This window comes from Aphelocoma coerulescens, chromosome 1 (assembly GCF_041296385.1).
Source record: "Aphelocoma coerulescens isolate FSJ_1873_10779 chromosome 1, UR_Acoe_1.0, whole genome shotgun sequence".
NCBI classification, from domain to species: Eukaryota; Metazoa; Chordata; class Aves; order Passeriformes; family Corvidae; genus Aphelocoma; species Aphelocoma coerulescens.
Window position 1 is genome coordinate 17,366,034 of NC_091013.1, and position 13,646 is coordinate 17,379,679.

General features: G+C 41.2%; 1 protein-coding gene across 4 annotated transcripts in view; it reads left to right on the forward strand.

Moving 5' to 3' along the window:
* The first annotated feature begins 2,266 nt into the window (after positions 1 to 2,266).
* The window catches only part of AP1S2 (adaptor related protein complex 1 subunit sigma 2), a 31,169-nt gene continuing 19,789 nt past the window's right edge, over positions 2,267 to 13,646 (forward strand). For all 4 annotated transcript variants that reach the window (XM_069003085.1, XM_069003066.1, XM_069003075.1 and 1 more), the window contains exons 1-4: positions 2,267 to 2,439; positions 3,428 to 3,606; positions 10,774 to 10,882; positions 11,791 to 11,928. In XM_069003085.1, the coding sequence (XP_068859186.1) occupies positions 3,428 to 3,606; positions 10,774 to 10,882; positions 11,791 to 11,928 (426 nt within the window). In that variant the 5' untranslated portion in view covers positions 2,267 to 2,439. The remainder of the gene's footprint in view (positions 2,440 to 3,427; positions 3,607 to 10,773; positions 10,883 to 11,790; positions 11,929 to 13,646) is intronic.

The following is a 13,646-nucleotide window of genomic DNA, read 5'->3' on the forward strand; positions in this document are numbered from 1 at the left end:
ATAAGCAGTAAAATCTGGCAAAAGAGAAAAAAATATACAGGATTGAAAAAAGAAAAAACAAATCGAGACTTTATGCCACCAAAACACAGACATTTCTTGAACCATCTGGGTAGTTTGTCTGATTTCAATCAACTATGTGTTTGCAAAATGTGTGGTCTGATCCATATGCAGAAATATTTCACTGAGTTGGGAAGTGACAAATCATAACACAGGTCTGGTGTGACTCCTTCAGAAATTCATTTTGGAGCTCCCACTACCATAACGATGCTAATAAACTGGAAGTTGCACAGATGAAGAGAAATAAAAGTTGGTCGCTGTCTTAAATTATGATTTGGAAGGTCTCAAAGCCCCTGAAGCGTGTAGGCACTCAGAGAATCACAGAATATATTACACTGAATTCAAAGATAAGCAAGTGCAGATTAGGAAAGAGATAGTTTATAAAAGTTTTCTGAAAAACAGGGTATTTTAGACGCTGGAATAACCTCACAGGAAACAAGCAGAACTGCAAAGTGTGGCAACTACTGAGGACAAAGTAACACCCTGGTGTAAGGGCAGACTCCCTGAGGTAACAGATCCACGCACAACTGTTCCTGTGCTTGATGAAAGGCAGGTTACCGTGAGAACGGGACAGCTGCTCAACGAACATTAAATGTGACAGGAACAAGCCCCTACAACAGCAGTTCTCATTTTCTACACGACCTCTAATACTGCAATTGCCTTATCCATTCAGCTTGGTTTCACATAACGCCTCCTTGTCCTCATGCCACTTTACTCTTACAATTATAACCTCTTCTATAAAATCAGGAATATATCTGCAGTTTTCCTCAAGTACAATTGACTATAGCATTCCTTGAAATGCCAGAAAATTGGCTTTCCTTTCAGACCCTGCACATTTTTACACAAAAGCATTTCCAGCGCCGGTTTCTGCTGCCGTAGCCGTTTCGTAGCCAGAAGAATGGGCGCTTATTTAAAGTGTCAATAATAGAAAGTAATAAAGGCGTGACACATCCTGCGGCGCTGTGAGCTGCTCCTGACGGAAAGCTGCGGTGGGAGCACGACCCTTTCCCGGGTTCTGTCGGTCACTGTCACACCATTATCGGATCTGCCGGGTCAGGTCAGCTTTGCTGTTCATTTAGTGCTGGGGGGGTGCTAGTGAGCAGTGACGATGCCCAGAGCTTTATGTTTGAAACATTTTTTTTATAATAAGGTGCTCCGACTTCGGCTTCCAGTGACACCGCTCTGTTTCTTTCAACTAACACCTCGCTATGTGTTTTCAGCCCACCTGCATTAGAATTTTAACACCAAGCCAATTCACAACAAAACCAAAAACAGCCAACCAACCAAACGCCCAGACTGAGCTGTTTAATCCTCAAAGCCTCTGTAGATACACATGAATGATAATTTTAAAACCAAGCATTAGTGAAACAGAACACCGCTAAGTCTGTCGGCAGCTGGTCCTGCCAATCTAATTGCAGCTCGCAGTCAAGGTGACTTTAGGGGAAAAACTTCCCCTCGCAGGGACAATCCCCTCACACGGACAACCTCTTCGCAGACACAGTCCCCTCAGAGGGATAATCCCCTCACAGGCGTGGTTCCCTCACAGGGTCCGTCCCCTCACAGGGACAGCCCCGTCACACGGACAATTCCCTCAGACGGACAATCCCCTCACAAGCTCCATCCCCTCTCCGGCAGCGCCCCGGCCCCGCCGCTCCCGCCCCCTCAGCCTCCGCCCCCCGGGCACGCACGTGCTGGAAGCAAACACTGCGCGGCGCATGCGCGGCCCTGCCGCCCCTCCCTTACCCCCGGCTGGGGGCTGGCGGGGCCAGGGGCGGAGCCTCAGTCTCCGGGCGCCTGATTGACTGATGTCATTTCCCCGGCTCCGTGCCGCGCCCGCCCATTGGCTGCTCACGGACCGCTATCTGCACCGCGCCGCCTGGTTGGCTGTTGCCGCTCCGGCCGTTGCCCTATCGCAATTCGGGCCACGCGGATTAGGGCACCTAAACCCCGCCTCTTGCTCAGCCCCTCCTGCCGCCAGCGCCAGCTCCGCCTTCCCCGCCTTTTCCCGCCTCTCATTGGTCCAGAGCCGGTTCGCTCCTCCCGCCCGCCCGTGCGCTGAGCTCTCCGATTGGGTGGCGGCCGAGCTCCCTCCGGTCCCCCCCGCTCCGCGGCAGCTGATAAAGTTTTGTTCGGAGGCGCTCGGGCCCCGCCCCCTCACCTCGGCCCCGCCCCCCCGCCAGCCCGGCCCCGCCCCCGACCTGCCCGAGGGGGGCGGCCGTTGAGGCGCGCGCGCGCTCGCGGCGGCGGCAGCTCCCGTCCCCTCCCGACCCCTCCCTCCCTCAGTCCCGCTCAGCGGCCGCGGCGGCAGCACCGGGGGTGCTGGTCTGGGCAGAGCTGCCTCCTTCTCCTCCTCCGCCTCAGCTCCGCTGTCCCCTGGGCACGGTGAGCACAGCCGCGCGGAGTCGGGCTCGCCTCCCGAGCCGCCCGCTCCGCGAGGGGGTAGCCGGGGCGGTGCTGGGGCCGGCGGGGAGGCGAGGCGGGATGTTGGGAGGCTGCGGGGGCCGCGGGGCTCTGCCCCCGCCCCGGCACCGCGGAGCTGCTGCGGGCGCGGCCGCCGCTCGTCGCGGCTGGCGCTGGTCACGCTTGTCACCCGGGACCAGGCTGGTCTTTCGCATCGTATTTCATGTCTATCGTATTGCCTGGGAAACTTCCCCAGCCCGATACAACTTCGAGCAAAAAGGCAAAAGAAAAAAACCAAAGCCGTTTCATTTAATGTTACAGCTGCGGAAAAACAGAGCCCGGCAAGTTCCTCTTAAAATATAATTGCAACATCACTCCTTTAGGGGAAGCGAGACCTGGAACATAGGACCGCAGGGAAAGCACTTAATCTCTCCTTTTGTTTAACGTGGGAAAAGACTGGGCTTTTCTGTGCCGTAGGACGCTCCGCTGGGAGGTTTGATGTCTTTTAAAGTATTCCGAGGCTTTTCAGAAAGATTTTAAGTGCAAATTGTTCCTGTGAAGCTTTCATCTGCTGAAGTGTAGATGAGGTTGGGTATTGGAAGAATGTGCTGTGCTGTTTTTCTGTCATTTTGGGTAGAAAACGCAAATGAAATCATACTGGTGCTGGACGTGGCTGGTGTGAAATTGGGGTATATTCTCTCGCCAGCCGATGGTTCTGACACCCCTTTCTGAAACTTGTGTGCGCTTTCTTCTGCCTTTGGCTCGGCTGACCTTGCTCAGCAGAATCCATTGTATTATTGCTACTTCCAAATCTTGTGTAACATCTGCCAGTGCTATAGAAATAGATAATGTAGTTAGGGTTTTGGATGTCCGTCTTTCTTCTTGTTTGTTTTTTCTCAAGAGAGACCTTTTCAAAACTCGGAGACTGAGATTAATGCTTTTCTTTTTTCCCCTCCTTCCAATTCAACAGATGCAGTTTATGTTGCTTTTTAGTCGCCAGGGGAAACTGAGACTCCAGAAGTGGTATGTCCCATTATCTGACAAAGAAAAGAAGAAAATCACAAGGGAACTTGTTCAAACAGTATTAGCCCGCAAACCGAAAATGTGCAGCTTCCTGGAATGGAGAGACCTGAAGATTGTCTACAAAAGGTGGTTCTGTCTCACTAACCTCGTAATTGCCATACATTACAAACGGTGTATAAAGTAGCAAGAAAATAATGAAGGTTGTTTTTGTTTTATTGGTTTTTTTTTCCTTCCCTCTGTTGGTTACAGAGAAGACTGACTTTTCCCTTGAATCTAATTTGATAACCAAGCAGGAATCATTCATGTGTGGAAAATCACTCATGCATTTAGAAATGTACTGAAGAAAAGAAATGAGCTTTCTTCCTACTTTCATAAGGAGTGGCAGTTCTTCTTGGTACTCTGTTTAGGTTCACACAGTACATACATGCTTCATGTTTGTACACATTTCAGATGTAATAAGTGATAAAAATGTTGCAAATATTTACATCAAGCAGTGGCTTCATAAATCACCTGAAAATGTAACTTGCTTTTAAAGGCTCATAGAAATAAGGAAATAATTTTTCAAAGCACCTGGTTTGTTTTTTTGAATTTTTTTATTTTTTTGCTAAGTACAAAAAGGGATTTTTCATAATGAAAGAAATCATGGCTAGCTTTCTTTTGGTCGAAGTACTGCATAGTATTTTTTGCAATAATTTCATTTTTTAGTTGTTCCCTAACCCTTCTAGGACTATTTGGCAATAATTTTTTAGCTTTTTCTGATCTTTAGAACATATCACAATGGAGTGGTGTGAACATAATTTTTCTCCAGAAATAACAGTAATCCTCCTTCTGGTCTGGTAGGCTGCATCTCTTCCAGCTGAAGGTGGTGCCACAAAGCCTTGAGTTATCTCTCTTCCCTGGTTAGTTGTAAACTTCAGAAGGTTTACTCATTCTTGTTTTGTCATGGAGATGGTAGATAATTTGTGCCTTACAGTAGATATTGTTGTATTCCCTTTAGATAGGACAGAAAGAACTGGACCAGAAATGAGGCATTTGTAACTCTTTTCCAGGACAACAAATGGGTAGTATCAAATACGTTAAGATGTTTTAAGTTCTGCTGTCCTATATACATTGTTTTGTGTAAATACATGCGTGGGGGTATTGCTGGTCTGTCTAATGCATGTAGTTCTTCAACATGAGGAGGAAGGAGGAGAAACAATGCATGAGGCTTTGCTGATAGCATACACAATTTCTTTTCCCTCTTGATTTCCTCATAAAACTTCTTGAACATGTATGTAGACAAGCTTGCTCAAACACTTCCTGTGCTTCCTTCAGTGATAATGCCTGCAAGTGCTTTTTCAGCTGGGCATTCATGGGACTAAATCAGAAAAATGAGGCATGAATAGGCCAATCTGTTTCCTTCCTTATCCAGTCTTTGAACAGCAGTGGCTGTTCTGGGGATGATTCCACATAGCTGCTTTCCCTCCCTGTTTATTGCTGTTAGTAACTACTTGCCATGTCCTTTTGTGTCTAGGGAGCTGGTGGAAATTTGGATAGGACTGTTTGAGTTGCTGAACTTTGTGGTGTTCTTGCATCTCAGTGGTGTGTTGTGGGTCCCATGGTCAAGGAGAATGAAGAAATTTGCTGGGAGATTTCTATGTCTGGCTAAAAATGGTCTAAATACTGCAGTCTGTCTGCTGGACTGCTGGTGTGCACAGCTGACTGCAGTAGTTTATTTCACTCTCTGCAGACCAATCTGGCACAGAGAGCCTATGAAACTGCTAAAGATGAGCTTGTACTGAGCTAATGAACATGTCAACTTTTTTTTGACTAAAACATCAGCAGAAGGACTAGGTATAAGGGATGATAGTTTAAATTTCTGTATCTGATAACACTAATAGGTCTTAGGTTTGTGGGACTTGTTCCCATCATTGCACCATAGTTAAAGATGATGAGTACCAACTAGTATGATTTCTTTGTAAAGAGTGACTTTTAGCCACCACCTTTTCAGCTACAAAAAGAGAAACACTCCAGAAGGAACTCTGTGGTTGTGAAATTGCAAAAGGTGCTCCCAATTCCTCTTGAGCATCTCTAGAAGATCTCTGCTAAGATTTGTTGTTGTCTGATCTATTGCTGGGAAGGACCTGAACCTGCTGGTGCAAATGTTTTTCAATATAAATTATAAAAGTATGTGCCTATTTCTATTATGAGTCTTAAATTGCTGAAATTTAGGTGCTGTTTTTTATTTTTAGAGTGTGTTTATTGTTCACATGTAGGAGACTTGCACCTAGGTATTGCAGCTCAAAGAATAGTTGGCAGTATTAGAAGTATATTCAAGGTCTCATCGTTGTACCTTTTTGCAAGAACAAAATGAACTTAAAATGCCAAGTTGGCAAGACAGTGGCTTTAGTTTCCTTATGATACTTAACATTTATTAAGACTGCTGGACTATTTTGACTAGCCTCTTTTGCTCTGTAGCATTTCACCTTTATAGGATGTTTTCTGAATCTTCAAGGAAATAGATCTTAAAATTCATCTAAATGTACGTGATGTAGCTTTTATTTCCCTCTGCTTTCATACTTGTAGCATTTATAATGGTTGCAACGTAGGCTCAGTCATTGTCTTCTTAAATTTTTTTCCTTCAGCACTACAAAACACAGATGGAGGGGTGCCCAGTTTTGGTCATGGTGTGTGAATTGGCTTATAAGTATTCTGTAGCTGGTTTGGAAGATAGTTTTTCAGGCTTATAGACACCAGAAGATTAAAAAAAGGACATGAGCTTCTGACTTCAAGAAGCACAGAGATTTGAAGTGACTTTCTGGGAAAATAAAAAATGAAATATGGGAAGCCAATAACAATTACACTTTATGAAAATAGAGGGGGAGTCATCTGCAGACAGCTGATTAGAAACTTAACAAACACAATTGATGTGTTTGCTCTTCACATTTTGTCATTTAAAAAGTAATGTATTGGTTTGGAGCATATAGGGTAGAAGTTCATGCAGCTTTCCCTCTGTGGCAGAAAAAATGTGTTCAATGTTAACATTTCTAATTCTGCTAAAAAAGGAACTTAGGATGTGATTTTTTTTTTTCTTTGAAGACTTCTTCTGCTCACTATTTTAGCTTCTGGCAATAGGAGTTATTTTCATTGTGTAGTATGTTGCAGGCAAAATCAGAACTTGGACAAAAACTTATTTTGTATAAATTTTATTTTGTTAGAATTTGGTGAACTGCATTCATGGGACTTAGTTACTGTTGATTAGTTATTTGATTGAGGATTGTGGCTTTGCTTTTATGTGTCAGTTTGGAACTGTATTTGGAATATGATATTATGAAACTACCATAGCTTTTGTTGCTCTTGATGTGGCAGTTGTCTTTTGCTTTGCACAACATAACCATAATCAGAGGTCATATTAAGGATTTACAGCGGGATAAGTTTTAAAACTTTCTTTCTACCCTCCCTCCACTGAAAAAAGCTATGAAAGAACCCATTGTGCTGGTATTGTGCCTCTTAAAGTATTGTGAACTGAAGGTACAGCCATGTGGCCACTGGGATGTGCCCAGTTGTTGGCATGATCCCTCTTTTTCCTTATATATAACTTGGCAGCCACTTGTACCTCCTAAAAGTATTACTATGGTGTTGATCAGGTAGCTTTGTAAAACTGGCTGAATTCAGTGAATTATGGTGAATTATGGTGAATTAGATACTTGGGCTTGCTAATTTTAATTAGATCAGGTCTTCTTTGTACACGGTTCTAGTTTGTGTGGCACTAGGAGGACCTCACTATCAAGAAGTAGCAGCTTTTTCTTTGAGAAATAGCAGTATTCTTGTTTCTTTCGAAAGTGCTGGGGGCTATAGCCTTGCTGAATAAGAAAATGGAAAAGTGCTTTGTTTTGGTAGACTCTGTCTCAGAAGTTCATGTTTTATTAAAGCAATATGTAAAGTTGAGGGACAATAAAAAGATCTTTTGTCACGCACAGCTTATTAGTGGTCCCAGTTTTCATTGGGTCAGCTATCAGCAAAACACAGATTCCTGGGCTCCTTAAGCACTTGTCTGCCTCCTGGTTGTCCTTTAGAGTTTGGTTCTGTTGGTGCCAAACTTTGTAAGCTTTAAACTTCTGCAGTTAGGATCTACATGCAAAGTGACTTGGATGCTGACAGACTTATGGCTTGTTTGCAGGTTTACCTGGTGACAAACTTCCAGGGATGACTTCAAGCAGGTGTTCTCTCTTCTAGAAGGGGAACACCACTGAGCTGGTAGGATTTGCAAGTTGTGCTCTGCCGCCAGCGATCTGATCTCTCAGCAGTTACTGAACCTGGCTCTTCAGAGCAGGAGAACTCTGTTGAAGCATTGCCTGCCTGTTTTGAGGCTTCCCACTACTGAATTATTGCAGCTCTTGGGGGGAGATGCATGGATTTGTTTCCTATAAAAAAAAATTCTGAGGCCATCTGTCTGAAGGCAGCAGTTTGCATAAGTATTTATACTCACCATGTTATCTTTTTGTTCTTCAATCCTTTATTACATTTTCAGGTGATTTTGTCCAAACTGTTTTTGGTCTCTCTGGTTTTGGACCCCTTTCTGATAAGTGGAGGACATTTATCATAAAATATTTTCCTAAATGAGGGTAAGCAGCTGAGTCTGAAGATTATTTTAATAATATTTAATGAGATAAAAAAAGACCACAATTGCACTAGGAATAAAAAAGGCAGAATGTTTCTTACAGACTGCACTTTATTTACTTTTGTGTATGTATTTTTCTATCAGGGTTTGCCTTTTATTTGGGGGCATATGAAAGGTTTCTGTCAGGCTCATTAGGAAGAAACTGTTTCTGCAGAGCAGAAATCTTTTTGAGCCCAAGTAATCTACTCATCTTTGTGTGGATACTGTCCATGTAAACTTCTACACTTGGCAAAACTTCCAGTGTCTGCTGTGGATTATAAGTGGACACTTTTTTTCTGAAGCCCTTCCTGCAGAGGAAGAAAATTGTAATAAACTATTGCCTCTGAGGATTTGGATCTGAAGCATGCCTTTGTAGTATGCTCATGCCCTTTGGTATGACTTGTTTAAATTCTTCTTCCATTTGCCATTCAGGCTTATTAAATCTGCATTTGGGGTTTTTTGTTGAGTAGTGATCTATTAGTCATGGTTGCTACTTAAAAAATAAATACAAAAATATTCTCTGCATATAATAATAGATACCTAGGCCTCCATTTTGTGTTGATACCCGCTGATTAGTTTCTGTTTCTTGGTCTTATTTCTCCAGAACTGCAGTTGGCAGAGCTTGAATGTGCAGTCTACTTGCTAGCTGCCAAATACGGTCTTCTGAAAGTATGTTGTGTTCTCTTTTAAATGAGGACACTGAGAGCAGACCATTTTCTGGGGAAGTATTTTTTGTTGGTCTCCCCTCGCCCATTCTTTTTCCGTAAAATAGTTCTGTGCATCAAGAGAGACTCTTAAGTACTAGGGGAGCACAGAGGAACTGTCCCGTGTGGATAAACTTCAAATATTTGAGTCAAATTTGATTTGATAAGGTCTGCTGGTATGTGGTTCAACTTGGGTTTAAGCAGTGTAAGGAAACAGTTTAACTGCACTTCATCATAATCAGTGCTGCTCATCTGAAGGTGATGAAAGCCTTGTTTAGATGGATTTGGCATGAGTGCTGGTGATTAGTGTAAATGTGAAATAATGTGTCAATGCTCTTTTTTGCTGCAATGAAATATGATAACATGGAGCTTGACTTATAAATTCCTCAGTAGGTTTGAAAGCATTTTTTTTCTTTATAATATTTCTTTCCAATGCTTTTAAAATTAGTTTAGGTTCCTTATACAGATTGAATCTTGTGAGCTACTACAATGACTGTAAATGTCCTTGAAAAATTAGTGAAGCATAAACAGAACCGTGTAAAATCAAACAAACTGTGCTCAGATGGGACTTCTGATGAGCTGATGAATCCCCATGGTGAAGAGATGAAAGAGTGAGGGAACAAAAGTATTGTCCTTCACTGGAGGTGTCTTCCTCTCTTCCCCCATCATGTTTGGGGGTAGGATAGGCAGTAATATTTTACAGTAGTTTAAAGATTTGTATAGAAGCTATTCTGATTAATCTTTTGTGTTGAAGCCATAGCAATTTGATTCAGAGCAGAGTGGGAGCAGGGGGGACGTTTTCAGATCATAAATGGTACTGGATAGGCATCTAGGAGACAAATTTCAGCAAAGCTGAAAATTCAGTGGGGTTTTTTCAGGACTTGTAGCCAAAAAGTCTGACAAGTCCCAGCTGATAAAACATGTGTAATGTTTAAAAGTTGCATGGATTTCTCTGTATGGGAAACAAATATGCACTTTAAACTTGGCACTCACATCTGAACAACTTCTTTTTCAGTAGGGCTGGCTACTCGAGAGTGCTTTATGTGGCCTAAAGAGGCAAACAAAAGCTGTTTCTGGTTCATGTAAATTAGCAGTTACAACAGGTGGTACTTGAAATCTGGTTTGCACCATGTGTGACTGAAAAGCATATGGTTTTGGCACATTAGAAAAGACTAAATGGGGTTTTCAGCTTTCATTCCTTCTTTGTTTTTTTATCAGCTTTTTTAAAACATGACTTGAACAAATATATGGTAGAGCACAGTAGAATTGGATGGTCTTTTTGTTAAAGTGGAACTCTATTATAGCTGAAGTTAAGAATTCCCTGTCTTCCTAGATGGAAATGGATTGCTAGAAACTATCTGATGGCCTCTCATCTGTCTGATGCCAGGACAGTTAGTAGGAATTGAGCTGTTGACTTAGTAGTAATTGGGGTGTATGTCACTGGTGTTGGTTTTGGAGTTTTTTGAATTTTTAAAATTCTCTACATAGACCAAAAGCTAATTGCTAATTCAGTTCATCTTTCTTGAGGCATTTTTTTATAGTTTTTAATATCTGTGTATAGCTTACATGATGAAAGTTTAAGATCAGTTGATTAATATACTGGTGTATGAATGTTACGGTGAGAAGAGAAAGTATCTTATCTCAGAACTCTCCCATGATGCCACAAAATCAAAGATATTTAGTTTTCCAACCACCTCTTTGGCTATTTTAGTTCTGTCAGCTAAAGGATGGCAAAGAGTGAAGTCATGCTTGACTCGGAGACATATCTCTTTTGTACATGTGTGTCTTCTGGTCTTTCAGCCATTCTTTAGTAGGACTTGCTTGGTTGTGATTTGGAGTAACAATATGCTGAACTTGAATATGAAGGACTGCTGAGAATGTGATACTCCTCAAGTGCATTCATTTTGCTTATGCTTGTATACTAACATCAGGATTATTTTGTTATTACAGATATGCAAGCCTGTATTTCTGCTGTGCTATTGAAGATCAGGACAATGAACTAATAACTCTGGAAATAATTCATCGCTATGTAGAACTTCTTGACAAGTATTTTGGCAGTGTGAGTTAGTTTCTTTATATTTTGTCATTTTGTTTTTTGCCCACAGCACTTTTACAAGAACATAACCAATTAGTAATTGAAAAGGTGCATTTAATATATTTTGTGTGGCTTGCTTGGCCAAACTAAACTGATGCTCTTCTATAACTGTTAAAATACAAAATTAAATTACTGATTTGGAGAAGAGCTGTTATTAATCTGGTGTTAATTGCCTGTATTTATTTCATTTCACAATAGTCTCACTTGGGGTCAGATAAAGTCTTACTCTTAGCAGCAAGCTTTTCTTCTTCATGGCCCTGCTCTAGTGTGAGCACTTCTTACATCTGCTTCCAAAGGAGGCAGTTGGTTGTGAAGTAGCAGGAACGGTAAGGAAAGACAAGAGAGACATCTGCTTACCCAGACAGCAAACACAAACATCGGTAGTAATGTACACTAGCACTCCTAGAAGAACTGCTGCTCATTCTGCCTTCATTTGTAGTCCTTCTGACTATGGAATGCACAGACTGAACAAGAAATGTGAGATTTTTCATTTTCATATCTTTCTGTAAGATTGTGTAAGCTACCTTTGCATACTGCAGCCAAGGGGAGAACTTTATAGGGAATATTCTATTGCCTCTTGAAGAGCTGTGTCTTACAGACTGCTGTGAATGGAACCCTTTTTAACAGTGAAAGCATTTTTCAGAGGTTACTATTGCTGTTTTTAAGTCAAGCAAAAAATAGGATTTTTTTTTTTTTTCCCTCCAAGGACTGATTTTTATTGTTGCCCCAGTCCTTGCAAGGTTACAGCCTCAGGCTGATGTCTTGGTTTGGTAAAGTTTGGTGAAGCTGTGAACAAGTTAAGTTTTGTGAGAGGGTATACCTCAAGTGAGAGTATCCTCCCACTTTGCAATAATGGTTGATGTTCCTTTTAGGTATGTGAACTTGATATCATCTTCAATTTTGAAAAAGCCTATTTCATTCTGGATGAGTTCCTTTTAGGAGGGGAAGTTCAGGAGACTTCCAAGAAAAATGTCCTTAAAGCCATCGAACAAGCAGATCTTTTACAGGAGGTAAGCAAATTCAACTTCTCTGGCCAAAGTGTCAGTATGGTAGGCTGTGACTCGAAAACCATCTGCTGCTCTAAGCTTCTAGAAGGTACTTTTTAGCATGCTTAGCATGTGGTTTTAGCTAGTTGTCCTAAGTGTGCAATAGGATGATGTTAGCTGCTCTTTTTGTTTGGTTTGGCATGCGTATGTTGTAACCTACTGTGATTTCGTGTTCTGCTAGTAAATGCAAGTGGCTGTTTTATGTTTATACCTAGATAATTGTAGATCATGCTAATTTAACTTAGTGTTCTTCATGTGTCTTTCATTTTTTTTATTAATTAACCATTAGTTCTTTTGTCATACCTGATGCATGTTCACTTCTTTACTGTTTTGTTGCTGAAATCCAGAAGCTAGACTCTCTTCTTTGAGACTCATTCAGGTATAGTTCTAATTAGTTCTTAGACCTGCTTTTCTGCTATAGGCTGCTTACTGTGGAACATGTCTAAGCTGACAAAACAGTAATAGTTCTGCCATAGAAACATACAGAATAAAGTATAAGAACATTGTTTTTTCACTTTGAATGCTTTTGTTGTTACTACTGTTGAAGAATGACAGATTGCATGTCTACTGTTTTTTAAAAAAAAAATTGATGTGAAGGGGTTCAGTGGTATAGAGAAACTTAATATCATTTCTCCATATTTCTCCATCCTGTGCTGGTTATTTTGGGTTTAGTTAATTTTGTTTGGTTTTTTTTCTTACTGAACTGTACACTGTTAAGGTCCTTGAATGTCTAAATGGAAATCAAAAAATTCTGGTGTGCTGGGGGAATGATCAGTCTTGTGTGCAAGTCAGTGAACATATGGTTTAACAAGGATGGTACACCTTTATTTTTTAAAGTGGATTGAGGCTTACTGCCTAGATTCTGTATAGATCCAAGTTGTTCTATTTTTCCCCCTATGCGAACCTTCAATTTGGTATTTTGTCCTGTGAATTAATTGCTTAATTCTCTTCCAAGCCTTCTGTGTTCCACTTGGTAGTCTTTTGATGGGCAAAATATCAGTAGGATGGGGAAACACACGGTGTTCTTTACCCTTGCAGCTGTGTTTGTAATCATTTCAGAGTACAGGCAGATCCACTGCATGTTAAAGTTCTTGTCGTGAACAAGGACAGCCATTACACACTGATTTGCTACCCTGTTTTTCTAGAAAGGAAATGCATCCACCTCTTCTTGTGTTCTGATTCAATTTTTTTAAGTCTTTCTTTACTCTTTGAAGGAATTATCTTAACCAGAAGTCCTGTTGGAGTTTACAAACAGGGGAGAAAAATAATCTGTTTTTTCTCTTAAAGTCTTCCAGTTTGTCTCCTGCAAATGCAGTTAATTGTACACAAAGTAGAATTATTGTATTCTTTCTCATTTTTACTGTTTCTGAATTTTATTTTCACTGTTTTTGTGGGGCTGTTCTAAAGAAAAAATCAGTTCTATTTCTAGGAATTCATTGCTAATTTTTTTTTCCAAGCAACAAACATTCTCTTTTTACACATAATATAATTTCATATTAATATAACTTCAAGTTAAAAATCTTTTGCAAAAGGAAATACCACTTTTTCAATGTGAGACTTTTTCCTAGCTCTGGTAGCTCTTCCTTTCCCCATCTTTAGGAGATTTTCAGTTGCAAAGGTTTATGAAATAATTCTGATTAATTTGAAATGTAGCAGTTTATCACAGCACCACTGGAGTCCTA